Source organism: Equus caballus, chromosome 8 (genome assembly GCF_041296265.1).
Source record: "Equus caballus isolate H_3958 breed thoroughbred chromosome 8, TB-T2T, whole genome shotgun sequence".
In the NCBI taxonomy this organism is placed as follows: Eukaryota; Metazoa; Chordata; class Mammalia; order Perissodactyla; family Equidae; genus Equus; species Equus caballus.
This window is the reverse complement of record NC_091691.1, coordinates 24,837,621-24,864,376: the sequence shown is the minus strand read 5'-3', so window position 1 is coordinate 24,864,376 and position 26,756 is coordinate 24,837,621. Positions and strand designations below refer to the sequence as shown.

General features: G+C 43.2%; 2 protein-coding genes across 2 annotated transcripts; both read left to right on the top strand.

Moving 5' to 3' along the window:
• The first annotated feature begins 1,296 nt into the window (after positions 1-1,296).
• Positions 1,297-21,726, top strand: VPS33A (VPS33A core subunit of CORVET and HOPS complexes). The gene is made up of 13 exons (XM_001496784.7): positions 1,297-1,709; positions 3,245-3,310; positions 3,758-3,885; positions 4,781-4,967; positions 10,637-10,753; positions 11,710-11,884; positions 12,757-12,950; positions 14,176-14,302; positions 15,223-15,290; positions 16,027-16,164; positions 18,231-18,368; positions 20,600-20,768; positions 21,152-21,726. The coding sequence occupies exons 1-13, from the start codon at positions 1,608-1,610 to the stop codon at positions 21,331-21,333; spliced, it is 1,791 nt and encodes a 596-aa protein (XP_001496834.1). The 5' UTR covers positions 1,297-1,607; the 3' UTR covers positions 21,334-21,726.
• A 4,886-nt stretch (positions 21,727-26,612) lies between these two features.
• LOC138915214 (uncharacterized) lies at positions 26,613-26,747 on the top strand. Its single transcript, XM_070220331.1, has one exon. The coding sequence runs from the start codon at positions 26,613-26,615 to the stop codon at positions 26,745-26,747; it is 135 nt and encodes a 44-aa protein (XP_070076432.1).
• Positions 26,748-26,756: the final 9 nt, after the last annotated feature.

Genomic DNA, 26,756 nt, shown 5'->3' with positions numbered 1-26,756 from the left:
AATCAAATATCTGTTTTATGAGCACAGACTTCCCCACAAGTAGATATTTCCAAAGCAGAGTTACTAGTTGAACAAAAACATTACTTTTACCTAAATAATACCCTGACAGTAGTCCTTGACTTCAGTATTGACCATAGGGGAATAAAAGACTCATATAAACTTACTGTGGTAATCATTTTGCAATATATACAATTATCAGATCTATGTTGTACACCTGAAACATTCATACAATGTTACATGTCAATTATATCTCAATAAAAAAAAAAAACACTAAGCAAGTCTGCAATCTTTATAGGGCAACTACAGCAGTGTCTCCGATCATTGTGTCTCTACAGGAAGTAAAACGCCTCTGTTGATCATCTTGATCGTGTTTTGAGGATAGTTGATCCTGGTCTTACTCTTTTCCACTCACGCATACTTGAGATTTCACTAGCCTTGGCATTCTACCTCTTAGAGTAAGTTGTGCCCTCATTCAACAGTTCCTGACGTGGCCTGCTGAGCTCAACATTTACTCTCACAGACTGTTCTAAAATAATACGCATTCTCAGTTGAACAAAACCCCGCACACGTGAGAATAATTTGTGATACAGGTAGAGAATCCCTGTGAAAACCGGTTTGAGAAATGGCACAGAACAGTCTGCATGAGTGAAAACAAGTTATTTTAAAATGTCTTTGATGGAATCATAAACTTGAGAGTGGAAGTATGTATAATTGTATGATTGCTTTTCTGCATCCCCAAATTCCGCTTTTTACTCAGACCCCATGGTAATTGCTTAGCGAGTCCCTTCTTCATAACGTAAAGTGTTATGACAGACTGACGGGAGCCATGCGCTCGAAGACGAAACATTTTCAGCGTCTTTCACCCGATCCCAATTAGCCAACTTCCACCTCAAAGTATGGAAACCCATATGTCATCCTAAAGCAATAGGTATCATTTATTGAACAGTTAAGTTCCAGGGACCCTGCTAAGCTTTCTATAGGAATTGCACCATGTGAATTACATCCTCTTTAATCCTCACAACTCACACGCGAATTTTCTGATGAAGCAACTGGCGGGACCTGGGTTCCCCATCGGCTAGTATTTGTGTGAAATACCATGTCGCAGTGAAAGTTTACTAGAAAGAGCTGAACAGACAAGTACTCAAGGTTCCCTCCGCTACTGGCCGTTTTGTAAAGTTTAGCCCACAAACCAAAAGAGCAAAGCGAAGGAGCTTTTGATTGCTATAATTTAAGAGATTGCCACTCAAGTTTAGGTTCAGGTTACCATTTTACAGCGAGTACGCTTGCTGCTACGAAGAAAGTCGCGATTTTTAAACGGCACGAGTAGGACCCAGCCTCCGTCTTCAAACTCAAGTCTCAGCGCCCAGCGACCCCGGACTGAGGCAGGGTCTGGATGGGGCCGTCGGAACCCACGCGGTGGAGGAAGGCGGCGGGCGCTAGGGCCAGAAAAGAGCCCGGCACACGCCGGCCGATTCCGGTTTCCGGGTTTGGCGTGCTGTCCGCGGCCCTGGTCACGTGATCTCGCCGTCACGTGACCGCGTTCCTGGGCCTTGCGTTGGGGGAAGCGGGCACGGTTGGATTAGGGGGGAAAGGGGGCGAGGGGCAACATGGCGGCGCACCTGTCCTACGGGCGAGTGAACCTGAACGTGCTGCGTGAGGCGGTGCGTCGCGAGCTGCGCGAATTCCTGGACAAGTGCGCGGGAAGCAAGGTGAGGGACAGGATGCGGCGACACTGCTCTCAAGCCCTGTCCGGTCTGGCCTAATCCCGTCCCTGACCGCCTGAGCCCCCGGTGTACGAGGTCGCCTGGGGCTTCCAGGGAGGCGAGCAGGCGGGAACGATGAGGCGGGGAGAGGGCCGGCTGGTGCGGCCTGAGTCGTACAGCCTGGAGTCGGCATGGCATCACGATTGTTTTATGGCAGCAAAGTAAGCCACCGTATATCTCAGCCCGTCGTGAACGGGCTTGTCAGGCGCCCTTTAGGTGCAGAGGAGCAGGTCTGGAGCCCCCTGAGACACTGGGACGAGTGAGGCGGGCCTGGCCTAAGGACGTAGAGATTCCGGTGTCCATTCACTACAACGATCGTACTTGACTTTACAAATCGTACCTTCGAAAGACTGTGAAGCAACCAACACCTTACAGCCTGCTGCTCACACGAATTATAAGAGCAGTTGTTGTTTGAGGTTTCAACGTGACCTTCCTAAAATAGGATTGTTCTTCCTGTTAGATGTTTACTAGCACCCAGCTCACAATTGAGTCTGAAACTGTAGATCAGAGACTTTATAGGATTTCTTTTAAGTGGCGTTACCTCTCCCCTCTCGCCTTAGGTTTTATCAGTCCCCCTAAGTATCTGGCAGTACAAGTCGGAAGAGAAAAGAACTGGGGAAACTCAGGAATCAATCTTAGAAAGAATAGAACCCCAAGAGGTAGAGTGAGTGCTGGCAGCCATTGAGAGAAGGAGGCAGGCTGAGTCCGAGGTGTCCAGTTCAAGCTCTAGAAATGAGCTGAAATCTGAATAAGATCGTGGATTGGATTAATATCCTAGTTGTAATATTGTCTTATAGTTTTGCAAAATATTACCATTAGGTGAAACTGGGCAAAGTGTACAAGAGATCTCTCTGTATTATTTCTTACAACTGAATGTTAATCTACAGTTATCTCAACAAAAATTTCAGTTTGAAAAAGAAAGAAAAAGAAATGTCCCTGGAGTTTAGCGGTGAAATACTCATAGTGGCCCAGAGCAATGACTTGTGGGGTCCTTAAGTCCTAGGCTGGAATCCTGACTCCCTTATACTGTATATAGTGTCCAAGGTCCCTGCATGACCTTGGACATGTTACTTAAAATTCCTGTTGAAATAAGATTTTTAATACCTCTATCAGAGGTTTTAGTATTATATAGTTGGATTATATGATACTTATATATAAAATACTAGCTTGAACTATTGCCATTGGCAGTTTCCATATGGTTCAACATAATAATACCATGACTCTGATACACAAGAAACCACAGTTCCTTCTTTCTGTTTAGGACGATGATTAAGTCTTAACTTTCCCATGACCATCAGTTGCCCCTGATGCTCTTTTTCTTTAGACCCGTAGGGTATGAATGTGGTCAGAGCCAATTAAACTTTTTGTTAATTCAGAGTTTGAAGCAAATATTCCTACTACATATGACTGCTATTTTCTGTTGATGTTGTTGAAATTCCTGATATTAACCATAATAAGAGAATATTTCTCCCCTCTTATAGGCAATAGTTTGGGACGAGTACCTCACAGGACCGTTTGGCCTGATTGCACAGTATTCGCTACTGAAGGTAAATGAGCTCTTTGAGTTTTGTTCAGGGATTAATAATTCTGTACTTTAGCAATAACAGTAGGATTTCACATTTCCTCCTGAGTAATTGGTTTGCAAAGCTTTTGGGTCTTTATAAACACTGTTACTAATGCGTGACTGTCATTTTGTGTACAGTAGTCCTTTGGCCGGTGTTCTATACTGATCCTAACCGTAGAGAAATTACTAGCGTTGCATTATTTCCCTGTTACCTAGTGTCTTTGATAGTTCATCCTGTGAGAGTCATTTGAATTCAAATGCAATAGCAGTGACTTCATCCTGAAACTTTGTCCTTTATACGGTTGGCTTCGGGGGATCTAAATTTTGAAAATAAAGTGCATTTGACTGGGAGTGTTTATGATGTCTGAGTCTGGATCTAATAGGTACGTTTCAGATTTCTTGTTAACCTTTTGTGTATGTGTTTACCTAGGAACATGAAGTGGAAAAAATGTTTACACTTAAAGGAAGTCGTTTGCCAGCAGCTGATGTCAAGAATATTATTTTTTTTGTCAGACCCAGGCTAGAATTGATGGATATAATTGCTGAAAATGTGCTCAGGTATCTCTCAGAGCTTATGTGTGGGGCAAAAGAGGTTGGTCCTTCTAATGGTTTTACTGTACTAAGGTCCTCATTGCAACCCCTTCTCCTGCCAGTGCATTGGAAAGTGATCTTTTGGAAAACGGGGACAGGCGTGAAAGAATACAAGAGGGAGCGTGGGAAACTTGTGAAGTTGTTAAAACAGTTTGAGAGGGGGAGTCATCATATGACCGCATTCTTTCAGGACAGCTAAAAGTATGGGCCTTTTTCAGTAGAAAGGACTCTAATTAAAAAAACAAAGCCTCTAATGGTTATTTTTTCAATATATTGAATTTAGTGTGCTTGAATTTCATAAGCAAAATAAGTAAGAGCTGATTAAAATTTAACACAGCATCCAATCTATAGAGGAAGTTCTCTCAGCCCAGTCTGCACTCTGTGGTACAGTTGATTGCTGTGGCCCCTAAAATCTTAAAAGCATATGGGCTATTTAGGGAAGTTCACTTTCAAGGAGAGTAGAGGTGGGAGTCAAGAGCGATCTTTCATTTTTAGTATAAGACTCTCTATCACTGCACTGGTTTGATTAAAGAACTATTTGTTTTCAATAAGACACAGATTTCCTGCTGAAATAAACCTGAGAGCTTTGATGCCACATAAATGGTTTAAGAGAAAGCTAGAAAGTGCATCTAAAAATACTGACTATGAATCAGTGCTTCTTTCTTGTCAGGGGAAAAAAGAGAGCAAGGAAGCAACTGTAACAATTTGGGTCTGAAAGTCAATATGCATATGTTTATGTAACCAGCATTTATTTAGTGCCTCCTGTGTGCCAGGCAGTGGGCTAGGCTGTAGGGATAAACTAAGCGAAATAGTCTGTGACTCTAGAGAGCTCATAAGCTAACAAATGTTACTTCTTTTGCAGTGAAGACAGACGTGGCCCAGCAAGAGATTTCCATATTTTGTTTGTGCCACGACGTAGCTTATTGTGCGAACAGCGGTTGAAGGATCTGGGTGTTTTGGGATCCTTTATTCATAGGGAGGAGTACAGCTTAGATCTCATTCCATTTGATGGGGATCTGTTATCCATGGAATCGGAGGGTGCGTTCAAAGTAAGTTTGACATTTTCTTTTTTAATGTCAGACTTTAGCTTTTGCCAAATTTATGAGTGTCTATTAGCATCGTCCCCAGCCACTGGCAATCACTAGTCTATTGGAGTCTGTGTGGATTTGCCTACTCTGGAGGTTTCTTATCAATGAAATCATATAAAATGTGATCTTTTCTGTCTGGCCTCTTTCTTAGCATAATGTTTTCAAGGTTCATCCATATTGTAGCAGGTGTCTGTACTTCATTCATTTTTATGGCCAAATAGTATTCCATTGTAATGATAGCCCACATTTTGTTTCTCATTTATCTGTGTTGAACAACTGATGACTTTCTGCTATATGCCTGTCATGATGCTGTGAACGTTCATACAAGTTTTCGTGTATATATATGTTTCATTTCTCTAAGCCATATCCAGGAGTGGAATTGCTGGGTCATTTGATGACTGTATGTTTAACATTTTGAGAAACCGTATTCCACAGTGATGGCACCACTTTATACTCCCACTGGCAGTGCATGAGGGTTCCGGCCTTACATCCCCATCAACGCTTGTTATTGTCTGTGTGTTTTTTAATTTCACCATCCTAGTGGGTATGAAGTATTATCTCACTGTGGTTTTGATTTGCATTTTTTCTAGTGACTAATGGTATTGATCACCTTTTCATGTGCTTATTGGCCATTTTTAGGTCTTCTTTTAAAGAAATGTCTATTCAGATCAATGTGCATTTTTGGGGGGGGGGGGTTTGTTTGTTTTTTTAAAAGATTTTATTTTTTTCCTTTTTCTCTCCAAAGCCCCCCGGTGCATAGTTGTATATTCTTCATTGTGGGTCCTTCTAGTTGTGGCATGTGGGATGCTGCCTCAGCATGGTTTGATGAGCAGTGCCATGTCCGCGCCCAGGATTCGAACCAACGAAACACTGGGCCGCCTGCAGTGGAGCGCGTGAACTTAACCACTCGGCCACGGGGCCAGCCCCTCCATGTGCATTTTTTAAATTGGGATAGATATCTTTTCATTATAAGAGTTGTAAGAATTCTTAATATATTCTGGATGCAAGTCCCAATATCTGATTTGGAAATATTTTCTCCCATTCTTTGGGTTCTTTTCACTTTCTTGGTGAAAGTGGTATCCTTCGATATACAAAAGTTTTTAGTTTTGATGAAGTTCAGTTCATCTGTTTTTTTCTCTTGTTGCTTGTGCTTTTGGTGTCATATCTAAGAAATCATTGCCTAACCCAAGGTCGTAAATTTACTCCTATGTTTTCCTCAGAGTTCTGTGATTTTAATCTTTAGGTCTTTAACCCATTTTGAGTTCATGTTTCTCTGATGAGAGGTAGAGGTCCAACTTCATTCTTTGCATGTGGCTATCTCTTTGTTCCAGCATCATTTGCTGAAAGACTGTATTTTCCTCATTGAATTGGCTTGGTACCCTTGTCGAAAATCAATTGTCCATAAATGTAAGTGTTTATTTCTGGTGTGTCAGTTCTATTCCATTGATCAGTATGTCTGTCTTTATGCCAGTAGCACACACACTGTTTTGATTTCTGTAACTCTGTAGTAAGCTTTGAAATTGGGACGTGTGAGTCCCTCCAACTTAAAGTAATTAAATATATCAGTTTTTTTTTTAATTTTATTTTTCGTTTTTCTCCCCAAAGCCCCCTGGTACATAGTTGTATATATTTTAGTTGTAGGTCCTTCTAGTTATGGCATGTGAGACACCACCTCAGCATGGCTTGATGAGCGGTGCCATGTCTGCGCCCAGGATTCGAACTGGCGAAACCCTGGGCCACCAAAGCGGAGCACATGAACTTAACCACTCAGCCATGGGCCCGGCCCCTTCTTTCAGTTTTTTGAGTCTTTATAAATCCTTCTCCATCCTGAAGACATAGAAAATCTTATATTTTCCTTTAAAAGTTTTAAAGTTTTGCTTTTCATATTCAGGTCTTTAATCCAGCTTGAATTGTGTATTTGTTGGGAAGTGTGTGTTATGAGGTAGGGGACTAATTGATTTTTTCCATATGGGTAGCCAGTTGTTCCAGCAGTATTTTTCCCTACTGATTATTTTCAGTATAAGTTTATTAGTGAATGTGCATACCTTTGTTCTCCAGCTCTGAAAGGTTTTTTGCAAATGTAGTTTTATGCATTTGTTTTATTTACCAACTTTATTTCAAAGAGCACTTTCTCTCCTAAGAATGTTACTTTATCTTTAGAAAATAATTTGAAAATGTTTTAAACATAATCTGTGCACATGGTAAGTTTCTTTGAGTTAAGAAAGGGTACAGAGTGAAAAGCCACTCATCACCCAGTTCTCAGACTGCCAGTTCCCTGCCACATGCAGTCGCTATTACTAATTCTTTTTATTTTTTCAGAGATGCTTCATGCAGCTACAGCTCATAGTATATATAATACCCTCCCCACTTTTATTCGAATGGTAGCATACACCAAAAAGCGTTGATATCTTGCTTTATTCTCTTAATATATCTTGGAGTCATTTTCTACCAAATATGAAAATGCTGCTTTAGTCTCGTTGAAGCTGCGTAGTGTTCCATTGTTTGGATGTACCATAATTTATTTTTCATAATTTATTAAATCGCCCCCCCTTTTGAAGAATAGTTCGTTGTTTTTCATCTTGTCCTGTTGGAGGCAGTGCTGTGTGAATTATCTCGTACATAGGTATTGTGCATATGGGCCCTGGATCTGTAGGGTGTTCTTTACCCCTCTTTGACATTTGTCTTTTGACTTTGCTTGTAGTAGTTTTTGCCATTTGTCTTTTCTTAATGTAATCACGTTTATCTGTATTTCGTTTGACTTACGGGTTTGTCACGCTGATGCTGCTGGTCTGCAGAACATTTGAGCGCCACTGGTGTACAAAAAATTATTTGCAGTTTTTTCTTCCCCAGTGTGTTGTTACAGTGATCACCAGCTTAAAAGAGTTAAACTGGGGGAGACCTCAGAGGCACCACTGATTACTTTTATACTCAAGAGAGTTTCTTGGCTCTTTTTTACCATGTTCCCATTGTTTGCTTACACTACACCTCATCCAATGAGATATAGACTTCCCCTCAGAACGTTTGATTTTATTTTTTATTTTTATTTTTTTTAAGATTAGCACCTGAGCTAACAACAGTTGCCAATCTTCTTTTTTTTTCTTCTTCTCCCCAAAGCCCCCCAGTACATAGTTGTATATTTCAGCTGTACATCCTTCTGGTTGTGCTCTGGGGGGTGGCCGCCTCAGCATGGCCTGGGGAGTGGTGCCGTGTCTGCGTCTGGGATCCAAACTGGCAAAACCCCAGGCCACCAAAGTGGAGCGCACGAACTTAACCACTCAGCCACAGGGCCAGCCCTGCCCCCAACATTTTATATGAAAAATTTCCAACATACAGAAAAGTTGGAAGAATTGTACAGTGAACAGCCGTATACCCATCACTTAGATTCTGGAATTAACATTTTGCTGTATTCACTTTATCATGTATCTATAATTATAACTACATATAATTAATTCACATCATGTAATTAATATGAATTGGTACCAGCTGAGGAAAACTTGTCCGGGCATGACAAAACCTGTCCAGAGGAGAGATTTCCTGTTTGTTTAATTGAGGATTTGCAAAAAAGGACAGAATTCTTTTCTGCTGAGAACTTTAAGCCCTTGGCTTTGTTCACTTAAGCTTCTGTTTTAGAAATCAAGGACTTTGCCTGGATGGTAAAGCTAATAGTTCTACCTAATGTTAAATCCAACCCCAGTTTCTGATGAAGTCGATCTAATTTTACTTATTTATGTTATTCTAAGCAATGAGCATAATTTAGTGGTTTGGGTCATCAGGAGGAACATGTGGATCTTTCTGTGCTTTAGGATATGATTATGATCTTCTCCATCATCTTACTGTACCAATAAGGGAATTAGAGTTCAGCCAGTTGAATGCTCAATAACACTGCTTAACATGTTGTGGCCTTCATTTGTATATATAAAAATCAGTGTATATAAAATCTATCTCCTTTGTAAAAACTGCAAGGTATTCTATTGTGTAGGCATGTGGGACTTTGAGGTCAGAAAATATGTGTATTTAAATGTTAATGGGCGTTAGCATTTGTCCCTCGCAAAATGTCCTCATGGCTTGAAATACCATGTGGAATTCCACAAGCACAGAATAGAGTTGGAATATTAATACAAATAGCCACCCCACTACCACTTATGTTAGAGCAAAAAATTCAGCGTTAATATCTGTTAACTTTTAAACTTTTTTGAAAAGGTGGAATTATAAAAGAAATGTCTTTATAGTAATACAACTTTTTGGTGGAGGGGGGAGATTAGCCCTGAACTAACATCTGCCACCAATCCTCTTCTTTTTGCTGAGGAAGACTGACCCTGAACTAACATCCATGCCCATCCTCCTCTACTTTGTATGAGAGATGCCTGCCACAGCATGGCTTGATAAGCAGTGCCGTGTCCGCACCCGGGATCCGAACCAGCGAACCCCGGGCCACCGAAGCAGAGCGCACAAATGTAACCATTACGCCACCGGGCCGGCCCCAATGATAGAACTTTTTAAATCAAAAAATATGAATGCTATTTTGAGACATATTCCCTAATATTTTTTTTTCTCAAATTTTCATCTTAGCTCTCCTCCTATCAGGAGTTTTAAGTAATTTTGCCAGAAAGTGTGTCTTCCGACATTCTTGATTTTGGCCTGTCATATTCAGTGAAATGTTAAAGTACACCAGACTTGGGAGAGCCGTCCGACAGGGCTTTCAGTAATAACTAAACACTCCTCACAGTGTCCTCCTGGAGATAGCCCTCCTTCCCCCACCCGGGCAGAGTGCACGAGAGCCCCCCCCTCTCTTCCTTAACCCCTCCAGTATCCCCTCACTCCTGGCTTTGGAGGCTAGAGACACGTTGGGTGGGGCCTTGGGACCAGTTGGGAAGTGACACGGCTGGGCTTCAGATGGACGCAACCTGAGTCTAGAACCTGTGCTCTCACTAACCAGTGTCAAAACTGATCGCGTCTCCGCTCACTTCCTAGCTGCTTTTGCATGTGTGTGGGAGTTTTTTGGGGCTCTTTTTTCAATATAAAAAACTATATTTTTGTATACTTTACAAAATATACCTTGTGTATTTTGTAAAGTAAAATATATTTTCCGAAAATGAGATCACATTCTAAAGATTGTTCAGCTACCCCTTTTCATTTCTCCAGGTGTTAGAGCATTTATTTGTTGTCAGTAGATATGAAAATCTGCCTCATGTTTGTAAAAACCGCAAAGTATTCTGTTGTGTAGTCATCTGGGACTTTGGGGTCAAAGAATATGTGCGATTTGTGGGTATTAGCATGTGGCCCTACCAAAGTTTACACTCACATAGGAACTGAGAGCACCCATTCCCTGTGTGAGTCTTTATTAATAAGTAGTTTATTCAAGAGCTAGCATGTCTGGTGAGCACTTTTCTTCCAAAGGGGTCTGCCCTGGCAGAATTGCTTCCACGGCCACACCCCTGCAGCAGAGCCGTGGGCCTCGTGGCCTTGAGTGCCAAACAGCAGCTTTGTAAAATGGCCTCCAGTCCCCAGCTTCCCCTGCAAGGTGGAATCCCAGTGCCAGGAATCCCGAATTCCAAGGACAGACAGAGGCGGGCCCCTGCGCGGCACCAGATGACCCTGGCCTGACAGTAACCGGCCCTTCCTCCCCACAGGAGTGCTACCTGGAGAGTGACCAGACGAGCCTCTACCATGCAGCCAAGGGGCTGATGACCCTGCAGGCTCTGTACGGCACGATCCCCCAGATCTTTGGGAAAGGAGAGTGCGCCCGGGTGAGAAACGCAGGTGTCTCTGGTGGTGAGGAAAGGGGCCCCCGGTGCCCAGATGGGGAGGGGAAGCTGTTTACAAACAGGCAGTCAATGCTTTTTACTGTGAATTTGCCTACTTGCTACAGTTTATTTGTAACCCCAAAATTGATGTTCTGAGTTTCGCAGAAGGCCCAGAGGGGCAAAAAATTTGACTTCTCTAATGTGCATGTTCCCAGTTGAAGTAGAACAAGGTGACGCTCTGCCTTCCTGTCTCAGCTCTCACACTGTAAACAAATGTCCTTTTTGCCACTATATGGTGCCATACACCACTTAATGACACATTTTTTTCACTTTTGTGCTATTTCTTGGTGATTTTGCTGTTTAAAATGACCCCCAAGCATAGTGCTGAAGCGCTGCCTAGCATTCCCCAGCACAGGGAGGCTGTGAGGACCTTAGGGAGAAAATACCTGTGTTAGATGCGCTGCCCTCAGGCACGAGTGATGGTGCTGTTGGCCATGAGTTTGGTGTGGATGAATCAACAGTATATGTTGAATAAGGCGTCTTTAAACAGAAGCACACGTAAAACCAGGTTATATATTGATCAGTTGACAAAAATGTTGTGAGCGGAGGCTCGCAGGAACTGAACCCTGTATTTCCCCTGGGAGCAGAGGCTCAGTATTTGCTAGTTCAGTATTCATGGCGACTTTATAGACAGAACTGCTATGAACAGCAAAAACAGACTGTCTCTGGTTTTACGCCTCATTGAGAAATAGCGGTTGCCATTGGCCAAAGTGTAAGTGCTGGAATAGGTGGGTGGCCAACAGCAAATACTTTTCTGTAGCTGCTTATTTCTTACCAATCTCACTCTTGCAGTTTTTCTCCCTTTTTCACTTTTTTTGATTGTCTTTCTGTTTTTAGCTGAATTTTAAAATCTACTAATTCCCAGGAGGGTCCCTCTTGATCAAATGTTTTGTTTCCAGCAAGTGGCCAATATGATGATCAGGATGAAGAGAGAATTTACGGGAAGCCAAAATTCGATATTTCCTGTTTTTGATAATCTCTTGTTGCTCGATCGAAATGTGGATTTATTAACGCCTCTTGCCACTCAGCTTACATACGAAGGACTCATTGATGAAATTTATGGCATTCAGAACAGTAAGTAAAGTGACATCTACTTTTACTAATAGATAGTCTGATAAAAATATCCAAAAGCTGATTTTTTTACACTTGATCTTAGCCACAAGGCCGAGAAGTGATAAAGGGTCCTTTTTTTAGGAGGCGCTTCCTTTGCATATAAATCAAAGAATATCTGAAAACATAAAAATACTGACCTGGACTTTCAGACACTAGGGTTAGACGACGGCCAAGCAAACTGCTCTTGGTCACGTGAGGGCCGGCCGGATGGGTAGTTGCAGGACTGTGCTTGTCCCTGTGAGCAGAGGCCAGGGGTTAAATGCAAGTAGCACTGTAGTTTGGAGAATACAGGTGCTCATGGCTGGTGGTCGCTCAGCAGAGCTTGTGCAGGAGGTGGCATTTGTACTGGGTTGGGAAAGAGGGGAGAGCTTAGAGGCCGTGCTGGCCAGGGGCAGGCAGCATGATGAAAGAAGGAATGAGGAGGCGACCAGCTTGCCACAGCAGAGGGCACAGGTGGGACTTATTCTGGGGGAAAGGCTGATACGGGAGGTCGGGGACAGTAGATGGAGGACCTGCGGGGAGGCCTGCTCGGGTTCAGCCTTGACAGATTGTTAGGTCAGAGGTCACAGACGTATTTGGTTTGAGCCCACTTCATGTTTTTTTCTGTCAGCATTTAAAATTTGAGAAATTTTTAATGATAACCCTGATTGATTTATTTATAATCAAAGTGTACTTTGATCATGGAAAAACCGAAAGCTCAGTGCTGTACTCCTTTTTTTCCTAAAGCTGGCTTATGTTCTCTCCTGAATTGGGGACTTCTGCTTCATGCCTGGGCACTCCATTGGGTCCGTAGGACACACACACAAGTGCTGGTTCCCTTCATTGTTGTTCAGGTTATGTGAAATTACCTCCAGAGAAATTTGCACCCAAGAAACAGGGCGATGGTGGTAAGGATCTTCCCACAGAAGCAAAGAAGCTTCAGCTGAATTCTGCAGAGGAGCTGTATGCTGAGATCCGAGATAAAAACTTCAATGCAGTGGGCTCTGTGCTCAGCAAGAAAGCGAAGGTGATCTCTGCAGCCTTTGAGGTGAGACGGCCGGTTGTCATCCTCCTGCCCTGGGTCACAGGCCTGACCGCCCACCCCCGAGGAGTGTCGGAGGTCCAAAAAGATGCAGCCACAGAGCAGGGCTTCAGTACACTTGCGCCTTTCTCATCCTAAGAAACCGCCAAGTCAGCTACTGGAGGACCCCAGGGTTTCTTTTTAAACTTTTTCCCAGACCCACGAGAAAAGATGTTGTGTTAAATTTTTCTCCTTTTTGGGGGGTGTGGGGGGCAGTGTTCACAGTTTACAAGCTTCACTCATAAACAATTGTTTACTTTCTTCTTTTAAATTTTTTCCTACCTCACTTAAAAGGAAGCCAGCTGTACTCTAAATGAAAGATCCTCTGTAATAGAACTTGCAGTGAACTTTGGGGTGAAAGCTCCAAGTTCAGCCACCGTGCTGGTGGCAGGGGAGCCCTGCACACGGGGCGGGTGATAATGACGGTGAAATCCCCACAGCCCAGAGCTTTTAAATGGGCAGCTTCATTATCACCTTCCTGCCTCTTCCAGCCCGGGCTCTGGTTTATTCCTGGTTCAGCTTGTTTTTGAAACATGGGAATTCATTAAGATGATTAGTTCTGAATATTTAGACTTTGGAAATATAAATTGGGAGAATTTTTTGAAAACTAATTTTTCATTGAGTAGGTATTACCAGATTTCATCTTTTTAGGAATTATATTCACTAATTGATTTTCATATTTCTGAAGTTACTTTTGGATTAAATTTTGCAAAAAATATTTTCTCATCACTAAGCAAGTTTCACTTTGTTCTTAGACAATATTCAAGATTGAGGTTCAGCAGTAAGAAAGGATTTTTTTCTGTTACAGAGGGAATTTTTTGCTGGTTATGTTCCCCTCTTAACATGATGTTTTCATTTTTTACTCAGAAATTTTTGTGGTTTACCTAATACTGTCCCCCACAAATACTCAGATGCCCACAAAATACTGATCACAGTATAAGCTGGTGCGTAGGAAGAGAAGGCCGCAGGCCTCTGCTCTCGAGAGAAGTGCTAACGCAGTAAACAGGACCGTGAAGTCTCTCCTTTCTGTTTTTCTATGTAACGTTGGAGGTGGGTTTGACCTGATTGATTTGTACTCCATTCTTTCTTTCGCGTTAATGTAAATTAAATGTCTTCTGAATAACACGAAGAACAGAGCACTTAAAAAAAGAATCTTCCCTGCTGGATGGTTCTGCTCTTTTCCCCGTTTCAGGAAAGGCACAACGCTAAGACAGTTGGGGAGATCAAGCAGTTCGTTTCCCAGCTGCCCCACATGCAGGCAGCAAGAGGCTCCCTTGCAAACCATACCTCGATCGCAGAGTTAATCAAAGATGTTACTAGTGAGTATCCTGTGGGGTGACTGTGTTCATCTGGGGCTGACCTGCCCATGCTGTCTGACGCCGTGGTCTTTGGCACCAGGACACTTCGTGGGAAAGTCAGCTCTACTTTAATATTGTATATTATCCTCAATATTAATTAAATACATGCATATTCATAGTTAAAAATGTTCCATTTGTGGTTAACTCATTCTTTTTCATTATTAAAATAATATAATCATATGACAAAATATTTGGACTATCAGTAAGAAGAAATAATTCTTCCGTAAGTGCGCCACCATAATACGAGGTGGTTAATTCTTTTTGTCTAGTTTCTTTTCCCATTGTTTAGGATTAGTTAATTAGAGTAACGTGATGTGTTTTAGTTTTTGTTTTTCCCTCGAAAACTTTCTGCAGGATTGGTGTAGAGAGTGCAGTTGAATATTTTGAAAGAGCTTGGAAGATGTGTATTAAACCAGAGACGAGTTCATTCCTTAAAACACAGGCTGTAAAAGCTGAGTAGGAGATAGGTCAGTGCCCTGTTTTATAAAGGATGCTTTGAATCGTAAACACAGGCTTGGAAAATCAGTCCTTTGTTTTCACGTTATAGAAGTGGAAATCAAGTGAAACTGGGTTGAATCTGTTGATCAAAGTGAAATGCTCTTGGGAAATTAGCTTTCATTGATCCTGAGGAAAAATTCGTGAGATCTGTCTTTGAGTCCTATGGACAGCAAAGGGGTACAGTAGTCAACTATATACAGATGTAATCAGGAGTACAGGGTTGAGGTGTTTTCTCTGTTTCTCAGAAGATTCTTTTCAGGTGACAACTTGAACGTTTTGTTTGCTTGCTTTTTTGCATGTCTTGTTTCTTAATCATGCTCTGTGTATAAAAGCGTTAATGTTCATTTAATTTCTAAGTTGCAAACGTGCTCATTACATTTTAGCTTCTGAAGACTTCTTTGATAAATTAACAGTGGAGCAGGAGTTTATGTCTGGAATAGACACTGATAAGGTATGTGAACAATAAACCTATTCTAACTAATAATTGATAATTTGTCAAACATAAATTATAGCTAGAAAAGTAATTGGTTTGATTCCTATGTTTTGCCTAAATATTTTTAAGAAAATATTTTTAAGAGTAAATGCAAATTGTGAAAATATAGATTTTATCAAGTAATGGATATTTAACATTACTCTATGCAGGGCACTTGCTGTCATACACAGAGAGGTGAGACCCAGCCCGTGGCATCAAAGATCTTTAAGGGCTGTAATAGATAAATTAAGGTATTTGCTTTCTGAGAGAATTGGCCATATAATTCCATACATGTCCACCTCTATTAATAAATTTAAAATTATTCAATTTATAAAAGTTCCTGTCTTCTAAAAAATTTCCTTTTACTTTCTGCTGCTAAGTTCTGCTGTTTTTCGGGTGGACTAGGTCTCACGTGCCCCAGACGTGCAGCAGCCTCTCAGGAGGTTGTCCATGGAGACTTATGAGTCCGGACAGGCTTGTATTGCCTGAGTGTGTCCTTGCCGGCCTTGTGCTCCCAATTATTGTGTGTTTGTGTGGTGACCGGGGTGCGTGTGGTAGGGGCCGGACGACCTACTTTGGAAGCGGTTAGGGAATGTGAGAAAGGAATGAACCATTCTCCCACACATCTCCCTTATTGACGTTGAAAACTAATAGTAACGATCAAGTTCTGTAGGTCCCAAACCAGACGCTGGTCTGCATGTCTGCTCTGTTGCAGGTCAACAGTTACGTTGAGGAGTGTATTGCCCAAAAGCACCCCCTCATCAAGGTGTTAAGACTAGTTTGCCTCCAGTCCGTGTGCAACAGTGGACTCAAACAAAAAGTTTTGGATTATTACAAAAGGGAAATTCTCCAGGTCAGTATATTTTTAAATTACTAATTTGCCAAGGGGGAAAACATCTTTTAAAAAAGTACTTCCCAAAGCTTCTGTTTTGGCGGATTGTTTCCACTGTCTTGTAAATTTTTTGACACTTAGAGGGATCCTCTTTGGTACTGATCATTGTTGACTGTGTTTGCATAATAATAACAGTAGCTAACATTTACTTAGTGTGTACCCTGCGCCAGGCTCTGTTGGAAGAGGTTTATATGTATTTATTTGTTTAATCCTCGCTGCAGCCCTGTGACTTAGATACTGTTATCATCGCCATTCTATGGATGAAAAAACTGAGGCACAGAGTAGTTATGTGACTTGGCCAAGGTCTCCCAGCTAACAAGTAGCAGAGCCAGCACTAAAACCCAGGCTGTTGGTGTCTAGCGCCCATGCTCTTAACCAGACAGTGTTCCATGGAGGAAGGGTACTTCTTGCAAATTTCTGATAATTTCTTAGCAGACTTACTTAAATTAAGCCTGTGTTACTTTGTAATAAAGAAAAGCCCACTATTACTTTAAAAGTTCTCCTCTCTGTTTAAAAGCATCTCCAGCAGTATTTATTTATTGTTATTATCAGTCACAGTTAAGTACATTATTGTTAAAACTAAATGTTCATTCAGTTTTGAGGGTTTTTTGCCTTGTTAAAAATTACCCACATAACACACACATTCTCATCATATAAGATTCAAATAAAACAGAAGTGTACTGCACAAAACGTGAGTGTCCCTGCGCCCCGCTTGCACCCCGTTTCCCTCCCTGGATGGATCCAGTGTCGCCGTTTGGTGTGTATGCTTCCAGATTCCCTGGTTTGCATTTACATGCAAAGAACGTTTACATACGCAGACTGTGGGGCGAAACAGGCTGCGTCCAAGGCGCAGCTCTATTATTCAGGAGCTGCATGACCTTGGGCATGTTATTTAAACTTCTCTGTAAAATGGAGGTAGGGGCCAGTCTGATCGCTCAGCAGTTAAGTTCGCACGCTCTGCTTTGGCAGCCTGGGTTTCGCTGATTTGGTCTCAGGTGTGGACCTATGCATCACTTATCAAGCCATGCTGTGGCAGGCGTCCCACATATAAAGTAGAGGAAAGTGGGCGTGGATGTTAGCTCAGGGCCAATCTTCCTCAGCAAAAAAAAAAAAAAAGAGGATTGGTGGCGGATGTTAGCTCAGGGCTAATCATCCTCAAAATAAATAAATAAACAAATAAAATAAAATAAAATGGAGTTAATATCTACCTCATGGGGTTAGAATAAAGGTGACTGAGTTAATGTAGGTAAAGTGCTTAGAACAGAACAGTGCCCCCACCTAGACAGTACTGTATTGTGTTGGCTGCTGTTGTTATTATCTACTAGATCTTTTTTTAACAGAAATAAAATCCTACTATACATATTATTATTATACTATTTTGTCCTTAGAAATATATCTAGAAGATCTTTCTTATCAGGATGTATGGATCTGCCTCATATTTTTTTTTGAGGAAGATCATCCCTGAGCTAACATATTCTGCCAATCTTTTTTTTTTTTTTTTTTTTTGCTGAGGAAGACTGGCCCTGAGCTAACATCCATGCCCATCTTCCTCTACTTTATATGTGGGACACCTGCCACAGCATGGCATGCCAGGCAGTGCCATGTCTGAACCCGGGATCTGAACCAATCCACTGAAACCCCCGAGCCACTGAAGCGGAACATCCACAGTTAACTGCTGCACCACCGGGCTGGCCCCTCATTCTTTTTTTTATAGCTAATTATATCCCATATAAAAATATGCTATAATTTATTTGATGTTCACTTTAAATTAGGTCCACAAATTCTGACTTTAAAGGAAGAATTTAAAATCTCTTTGAAACACTTAGCTGGAATAATGTGATGGGCAAGCAGTTTAGGGCAGGCTTTGTCCTCCGCCCAGCCCCTGTGCCCCTGGAGAGTCGTGGCCTGGACTTTGGTCACGTGCCCTGGAGCACAGACCGAATTGATGCGTTGCAAGTGCTCTGTTTTGGAAGTTGCAGAAACCCTTTTCCTGATCTGACATCAAGGCCAGACGACTTCTCTTGCAGACGTACGGCTATGAGCACATATTGACCTTACACAACCTTGAGAAGGCTGGCCTGCTGAAACCACAGTTGGGGGGCAGAAACAATTACCCAACGATCCGGAAGACATTACGCCTCTGGATGGATGATGTAAATGAACAAGTAAGACACTCCTGCGCTTTAACTCAGTGTAGTTACTGGTTAATGGTTTATTTTGACAATATATGCTACTTGATCTACACATCTGCCTTGCTTTCAAAAAACAATTTTCTAATGTTTTTGAAAAAGTAGTGTATTCATCTGTTGTATCCATCAGAATCCCAGCAGGAAACAGAGGGTGCTGTCACACTGGATAGTTTGAGGAGAGTTTCTTGAAGATGTGGAGGTGGGTCAGTGAGAGGCAGTGCAGCGAGGAGCCTTCCCAGCCAAGGCCTAAGGGCGCGGAGAGGGAGCTGTTCCAGAACCTGGAGAGAAGAGCTGAGTGGAGATGCCATCTGATAAGACGAGGGATGCGAGGTCTCTGGTTGAGAGATGCAGCCAACCTCCAGCAGTGTCACGGAGAGAAAGCCAGGGCAATGAACTCTGACCTCACGCTGCTGCTCGCTCTGCAGTTTCCTTCTAGTGCCTCCCACTGGCCAAACCCAAACAGAGGGCATGGGAGTGCGCAGGTGTGGAGTCTGCAGGTTTGCCCCCTGGGCACAGAGCGCTGAGGACAAGGGCCGGGAGGATCTGGAGAATATCCAGCACATGTTAAAAAGTCAGAATGTAAGCCAGACAGTTGTGAAATGCTAAAAGAAACCGCAAGTAAATTGGAGTTGGGAAGGCCTGTAGGGAGAGCTCTCATGCCCTACCATACGTTGTCAATTAGACCAAACAGGAAGAGACGGTAAGCTTGCATCTTTGACAGGACGTAAAACTGCCGAAGGAAGGCACCTGTGGCCGCCTGGGCTGCTACTCTCCCCCAGTGGGCTTGCCTTTAGAACAGCCTCTCCCTCTCCCCCTTTTTCTCTGTAAAAGCAGCTCCCCTCCTTTGTTTTTCACATTTGCCTGTGGTTCAACATAGCATGCCCATCCCAAATTGCAATTCTCTTTTGGTTATTCCCAAATAAACTCATTTTGAGGGTAAAATAACAGGCAAATTTGTTTTTAAGTTGATACAGTGAAAAATAAGTTTACTTCCACATCTAATCCCAATTTCCCCTCCGAGGCAACCATTGTAACCCGTTTTTTTTCTGTCCTTCCAGAAAGATTTTATGTATATTCAGGCATTTTTACGTAAATGGTACATACTCAATGCCATTGTCTCCAAAGTTGGGTGTACTTTGCCTTCCATTTATTGTTTATTCCAATCTTTCTAAATTTCTTTCTCTTTTTTTTTTTTTTAAAGATTTTATTTTTTCCTTTTTCTCCCCAAAGCCCCCTGGTACATAGTTATATATTCTCCGTTGTGGGTCCTTCTAGTTGTGGCCTGTGGGACGCTGCCTCAGCGTGGCTCGATGAGCAGTGCCATGTCCGCGCCCAGGATTCGAACCAGTGAAACACTGGGCTGCCTGCAGCGGAGCACGCCAACTTAACCACTCGGCCACGGGGCCGGCCCTTTCTTTCTCTTATTTTCTTTTTTGGTTCTTCATAAGGGACTTTATTCGGCTGCCTCTTGCAACAAAAACATAATTAAACAGTCTTGTCTATGAATAGCAAAATCAGATTATTTTTCCCCACTGGGAATATAGATGTTCTCAATTTCTGTGTTCTACAATGTAAACAAGTTATTAGTTCAGCTCTCCTCACTGTTCTGCCCTGCCTTTCCCCACCCCATCCACTGCTTAACGCTGTGTCTTGAAGATCCTTCTATGACCTACCTCATTTTTTTAAGTCCTTTTTAATTGCTACATAGTGGTTTTGCAGATATACCTTATTTTATGATTTAACAGATTTCTCTTGATAGAAATTCAGGTTGTTTCCGGTCTTTTGCTGGTACATACAGTGTTGTAGTTAATATGTTTGTGCTTTGGTCTCTTCTTCCCTGGTGTACGGGCCCCTCTGTAGGATAAATGCCTACAAGTAGAACTGCAGGGTTCGAGGTGTTACGTACTTGTTACTCAGCTAGAGAGTGCCAAGTTACCCTCCAAGAAGTTTCTTGCTGAACCAAGTAACGATTTTTCATCTTCAGTACCTAGAGATGCTTTGAGTGGCTTTTTAGGATTTGAGTTGAAAGTGAACCTCTGACTGCTAAGAATAGAGCCCACCTACGGTGGATTAGAGCAAGGTATTGGGGGAAGTTGTGTTTCTGCTTTCAAAGCCAAATCAAATAATTTTGGATTACCCAAAAGGCCACAGTTAGGTGGCTCTGAGTCTCTATATCTGTAGGCTTTTTTTCTTTATTTATTTAACAGAATCCCACGGACATATCCTATGTGTACAGTGGCTATGCCCCTCTCAGTGTGCGACTGGCCCAGCTGCTTTCCCGGCCTGGCTGGCGGAGCATTGAGGAAGTTCTCCGCATACTTCCAGGGCCCCACTTTGAAGAACGGCAGCCGTTGCCCACGGGACTGCAAAAGAAACGTAAGTCTACAGCCAGGTGTCTACAGATAATTAATTGTGTACTGTTAGTGTGGTTTTCAGGTATTATGCAATTGCTTTGTAAAATACATTTGTAAAGTACTTAGGAGTCAGAGGCCAATCTACCTCTTTTGTTAGTTGCTAATTATATTCTAAGCACTAGAACTCATCATTCCCTCAGGAGTAGCAGCTTTCAAACTCTGTGTTGAGGATCTCAATAGTTGGAAAAAACGTTGAGATCAAAATCATGTTCCTGAGTTTCAAATGAGCTGTCTGTATCAAGACACATTTGACTTTTTTACTTATGAATGATGCCATTTTTTCAGAGGTGAGAAGAGAAGCATCAATAATAAATAATTCTTAATTCTGAAATGTTTGAATTTTAGGTCAACCAGGAGAAAACCGAATCACTCTGATATTTTTCCTTGGGGGTGTAACTTTTGCTGAAATTGCTGCCCTGCGGTTTCTCTCCCAGTTGGAAGATGGAGGTACAGAATATGTAATTGCCACCACTAAACTAATGAACGGGGCCAGCTGGATAGAGTCTCTCATGGAAAAACCTTTCTAGGGCATTCAGAATAGACTTAACAAGTGAACTGCAGAATAAACTGCACCTTTGAAGAAGTTGCTGGAAGGAAGTGCAACCCCACAGAGGAGTAACAAGAAACAGAACTTACTTTGGGATCAGCTTCTTAAGTTATACTACTTTCCCTTTCTGCTTCTCTTTTGTGTTCCTAATTTTTTGAAGAAAGAAGAATAGAAGAGAATCGACCTGGATAAAAGAAACACTAGTTTTTAATGTTCTAAGCTCAGGATCTTCATTAGAAACCTCTGGAAATATATTAAGGATAGTGAGGATGGATAATCTGTACAGCTGCACAGATGGGACCAGTTCTTAAAATAAGGAAGCAGGGACTGAGGAGGTAAAAATGAAAATAAAAGTGGAAAGCCCCGCCCCTAATGAGTAGTGCTGCGTTTCTTGAAGGCACGTCATGCCTAGGGCAGTGGTTAAGTGTTGGGGGCTAGAGCTAATATTGTCACTGAGTTGAGATTTCTTATTCCTGCAAGTATGGCACATTATATTTGGTGTCACCAGTCTTTCTCTTACTGGACCATTAAGGCAAGTTTTGATTCCTCTGCTTCTATAAAGCAAGAGGTTTGTGGGAGCTTCTTTCGCCAAAACAAAGTTTATCATCTGATCAGCTAAATCTCTGTGGGTCCCGTACTTGTGAAGGGCTTTTTACATTGAGGAATATAAAAATCGGGGAGAAGCTTCCTGAGAATTTAACCATTTGAAGACACTTTCTTAGTGCGCATGTTGTTAACTCCAAGACATTTCAGTGGTAGATGCCTCCATCAAGGTTTCAGTTTTCTTCCCTGCCCATTGTGGGCCCCAATATCCAGCTGTGAGCAGTGGCGACTCTTGCTTCTTTGGCATCTTGCAACGCCATCTCCCTGGTAACTGCCACATGTACTTCTGTAGCACTCTGCAGCCACTCCATACTCAGCCTCTTGCATTTGTTGTGCATGAAACACCCAGCTCTCTTTCAGTCCCTGGTCTGGTAACCTCAGTGGAGCGACTCATCAGTGATCTTGGAGTACAGCCGCCATAGCTGCTGCTACTCCTGCAGAAGCCTGCTAGGCTGTGGGAGAGAGGAGCATGGGCGTTGGTAGAGAAGTTGGAGATCTCCCTCCTGCTCCATCCCAGCATCTGGAGGAGTTAAGGCCAAGAAGGGGACCACATTGACGGCTTCGCAGCTCTTGCCCAAGTCTCCAGCAAAATTAGCTGATCCCCCTCTTCGCTGGGGGACCAAGTCAGCATCCCTCCCCAGCTGTGGTTTCTATTGTTAGTTAGTACCCATACATGCTTTTACCTCACTTTTTTTCGTTAGTGGAATTCTTTTAGCACATTGCATGTTATGAGTGAAGGAGAAATTCTATATTTTAAAAAAATCTCTTTAATATAAGAATGAGCAGTAGAAGAGGTAATACTTAAAAGATTTTCTTCTCGTGGATTTAATTTGGTTTGGCATTCAGTATTTGGAAATGTCTTAAAACTATTCCTGTTTTAGAAATCCTTGTTCAAGTACTTGTTATCCCAAGGAGATTAGCTTATACCTTCTAGCCCCAGCAGTTGTCAGCCTCAGCTGCTTTAGAAAATGAAATCCACCTTGTCCCTCAGTGTTTTTGTCTCATGGGATTTGATTCAAGTCCAGTCAAGTCCTCTTGGCTGGGGTTTTTGTCCCATGAACAGATACTCAGTTGTGTCTCATATGTCTGCCTTCACTCGTGACTCTATACTTGCTTGCTCAGAGCAGTTAGGTAAGCTCCTAAAAATGCATTCAGCAGAAGACTGAAAAACATCAATTGCTTCATTTGTATGCAAATAGAAAGTGGTGGATAATTATATATTGTACACCTTTGTGTAAGTTCATTTAATACTTGAAGCAGGCTTTGTTCAAAGGAGTGTGCCCTTACTGAGAAAGGGCATGTGAATGGTACATTTATTCTTGGAGAGGGTGGATTGTTTACATCATGTCTGGACTTTTGTCTGGTTGGGTAGACAGTTCTGCTACACCAGAGGTCCCGTTAAAAAGAAGTCTGTGTAGATAAAGAAGTCTACATAGGCACTGTTTTGTGTCTTACTGTACACTTTTGAATTTTAGCCAACAGAGAAATAAGTATTTGCACTATAACTGTGGAGCAAGAAAGTAATGGTGAAAAGGAGGAGGATTAAAAATAGCAAATCTGATTCTTGAGGACTGGGAAGGGGTCTCCATGTGGTTGTCAGCTGTAGCTCTGCCCTCACTGGAGATGGATTAAGATTAATCATCATTGGGGCTGGCTCGGTGGCGCAGTGGTTAAGTGCGCATGTTCCGTTTTGGCGGCCCGGGGTTCGCTGGTTCAGATCCCGGGTGCGGACATGGCACCGCTTGGCAAGCCATGCTGAGGTAGAGGAAGATGGGCATGGATGTTAGCTCAGGGCCAGTCTTCCTCAGCAAAAAGAGGAGGATTGGCAGCAGATGTTAGCTCAGGGCTAATCTTCCTCAAAAAAAAAAAAAAGATTAGTCTTCACGTGCTGGTTTGTCTCTTATTCTCACTTCCCTGTTAAAGACTGGCCCATCAGCAAGAGGAATCATTTATATTTGTCACAGTTGAATCCAAGAAGAAATACTTTTTTAAAAAATATCAAAACAAACTGAGTAAAACAGACAGGAAGAGAGGCCATGATAAAGATGGCAGGACATAGAAACGCAGACATCACATAGATTATGGATTCTGAACAGACCATGAGTTAAGCTCCAGAGCCTCATGGATTATATTCAGTCATAGGGTTTAGTGGTGACACACTATAGAAAATGATGCCTTTTTTTCGTCCAGCAATTGAAGAAAAAGGCAGTAATGTAAATATCCTCAGATTCTCTTATTTCTGTGTGAATGCATATAAACTTCAAGCGACATAGTGTTTCTTAGCTTCAGTTAGTCCAGTGCTGTAAGATATTCCACACTGGGTGGCGACCAGAAGCCGCAAAGGCTCGAACGCTGAACTCCTTGAGACATACCTTTGAAGGATGGGAGTGAAACAGATCGGGCCTATTGGAACAGCTGCTGGTTTTCATCTGTTACTTTGGTGTGGGATGAGGGTATAAATCTCAGCCATGCTCTCGTTCCTGTGACTAGGCAGGACACAGAAGCCCTTCAGATGACCAATTCTCTGGGGGAGCAATTACTACTCACTGGCTTCCTGAGCAGCTTGATAATGTTCTGCTCCTGTTTTCAGTCAGGCTGCGGCCGGGGCAGTGATTTGATAATAAGAGATCCTGATCAAATTAAAGAGCCATTTGTTTCTAGATGATGATGTTGATAAAAGGGTTGATGTCCACACTGCCTGCCTTTTTAAAGGTCAAAACAGTCTTTACAAACTACTGTGAAAAGCAAAATAAGCAGAACAGCATAAACTTTGTGCTTTCTTTTCCTTCATTGTTACATCTGAGAAGGGGTCTGTTCTTTATTTGCTGAAATCCCAACTGGCTCTTTTTGCCTCACATTTGGAGGAGCTGAAATTGGAACTGGGTGCATTGGGAAGGTGACTGTCTAATGAGTCTTTATTTTTTATTTATTTATTTTTTTGAGGAAGATTAGCCCTGAGCTAACATCTGCCGCCAGTCCTCCTCTTTTTGCTGAGGAAGACTAGCCCTGAGCTAACATCCGTGCCCATCTTCCTCTATTTTATATGTGGGGCACCTGCCACAGCATGGCTTGACAAACGGTGAGCGTAGGTCCACTCCCAGGATCCGAACCAGCAAACCCCAGGCTGCTGAAGCGGAACATGTGAACTTAACCACTGTGCCACCGGCTGGCCCCTATAATGAGTCTTTAAACTGCTAAATTCTGTAAATTAGAATCAAGCACCAGGAGCTCCTGGCTCTCACACACACGCATGCTCACACTTGCGTGTTTTCTAAGATGAGATTTTACTTTAGTTGGGTGGTCATAAGTGAGTACCATTTGTACAGTGGTTCTTCTGAGACTCAGAGTAGGATGGGACTGCTCTCAGTGTGAGTTTTCTATGAAAGGATTTGGACTATATCCCACCTGCAGTGTTTAGAAAAGCAAGACAAGAAGGGGCATGAAATACCCCCTAGTGGACTGCTGAGATGCTCAGCCCATCTAAGTCAGGAGCTTTGCAGGCATCCTCGGAGCCCTGTGGGCTGTGGTGGTGACACAGGCGGAGGGCGGGCAGGGTTGCCAGTGCCCCGCCTGGCCTGGGATCGCCTGTGCGCAGCTCCCTGAGAGCTCAGGGACCACACGGAGATTGTGATTGGTCTCCAGACCACACCTAGTTGTCGAGTGCAGCTGCTGCCTGAAAATCCCTCAGCTCTGCCGAGATCGCTGAAGTGCACTCAAGCCTACCTTCGGACAGCAGACAGGGGAGGAACCGCAGAGCTGCCTCGCGGTGGAGTTGTGGAAACTTTGCTGAGTGAGTGAAACGGGGAGAGAGGGAAGCTAGTGGCTGGCACTGAGGGGACTTGCTGGGCGGCACAGCACTGGAGGTAAAGAGCTGGTTTGTGATTGTTACCATCTGATTCCGCCTGTGGAGGGAGATAGCAGGGCTGGAGCAGATGCACAAGAGCACGATGGGGCAGGAGATGAGCCCAGAATCAAATTCATACGCACCTCTTGGCACTCCTGCAATCCTGGCGGGCCAGAAGGGCAAGCAGGCTGGACCACAAAGCAAAGATTCTCAAACTGCGTTTTAACGACCCTTGGGGCAGGGGAATCACAGAGGAGCTGCGGTGAGGGCCTGCTGCCTTCCCCCTCCCCAAATGGGTCTTCTCTTCTCTTCCCCTCCCAAGCAGCACTGACAGCTGGGGCTGCAGCTTAAGTGATGGGAAAAGAAAGCTTTACTCCACCAGCCCATTAGCAGCACTCACAGCATTAAAAATGCAGGAGGTGGATGGGAGGAGAGGGCTGGGGATGAAGACTAACGCCGCAGCCGGGGCTGCGCACAGCCAGGCTTCTCCCCCTTCCAAGCCCGATTCAGGTTAGAAGCTGAAGAATGAAGGGAACTTGATTTAAAAGAATTCTATAGTGTAAACGCAAAGAGAGCATCCAGATGGTTGTCATGGAGAAAATCAGCACTTTGGGCTTCCTTAGCCTTGAGAAAGTGTGTTTACTCTTTTGAGGGCCAGGACCTAGCCTAGTCCCTGTATCCGCACTGCCTCCGACAGGGCCTGGCTCAGTGTCCGATGGAGGCTGGGCACGGGAGGGGACCGTCCTCTGGGCTTGCTCAGGGTCTCCCCGGCGCCCCTGGCCCACAGGTTCTCGGGCCTCCGGCACAGCGCGATGCCGGCCTCGTCCACCATCCACGTGCTGCAGCTGCTGCGGGAGCTGCTGGCCTTCGTGCTCCTCAGCTACACGGTGCTCATCGGGGCGCTGCTGCTGGCCGGCTGGACCACCTACTTCCTGGTGCTGAAGTGACAGCGCCGC

Coding starts and splice junctions, on each gene's coding strand:
- VPS33A (XM_001496784.7), top strand. CDS start 1,608: ATGGCGGCGCACCTGTCCTACGGGCGAGTGAACCTGAACGTGCTGCGT. Junction 4,968..10,636: donor AATCGGAGGGTGCGTTCAAA/GTAAGTTTGACA, acceptor TCCTCCCCACAG/GAGTGCTACCTGGAGAGTGA. Junction 16,165..18,230: donor ACAAAAGGGAAATTCTCCAG/GTCAGTATATTT, acceptor CTTCTCTTGCAG/ACGTACGGCTATGAGCACAT.
- LOC138915214 (XM_070220331.1), top strand. CDS start 26,613: ATGCCGGCCTCGTCCACCATCCACGTGCTGCAGCTGCTGCGGGAGCTG.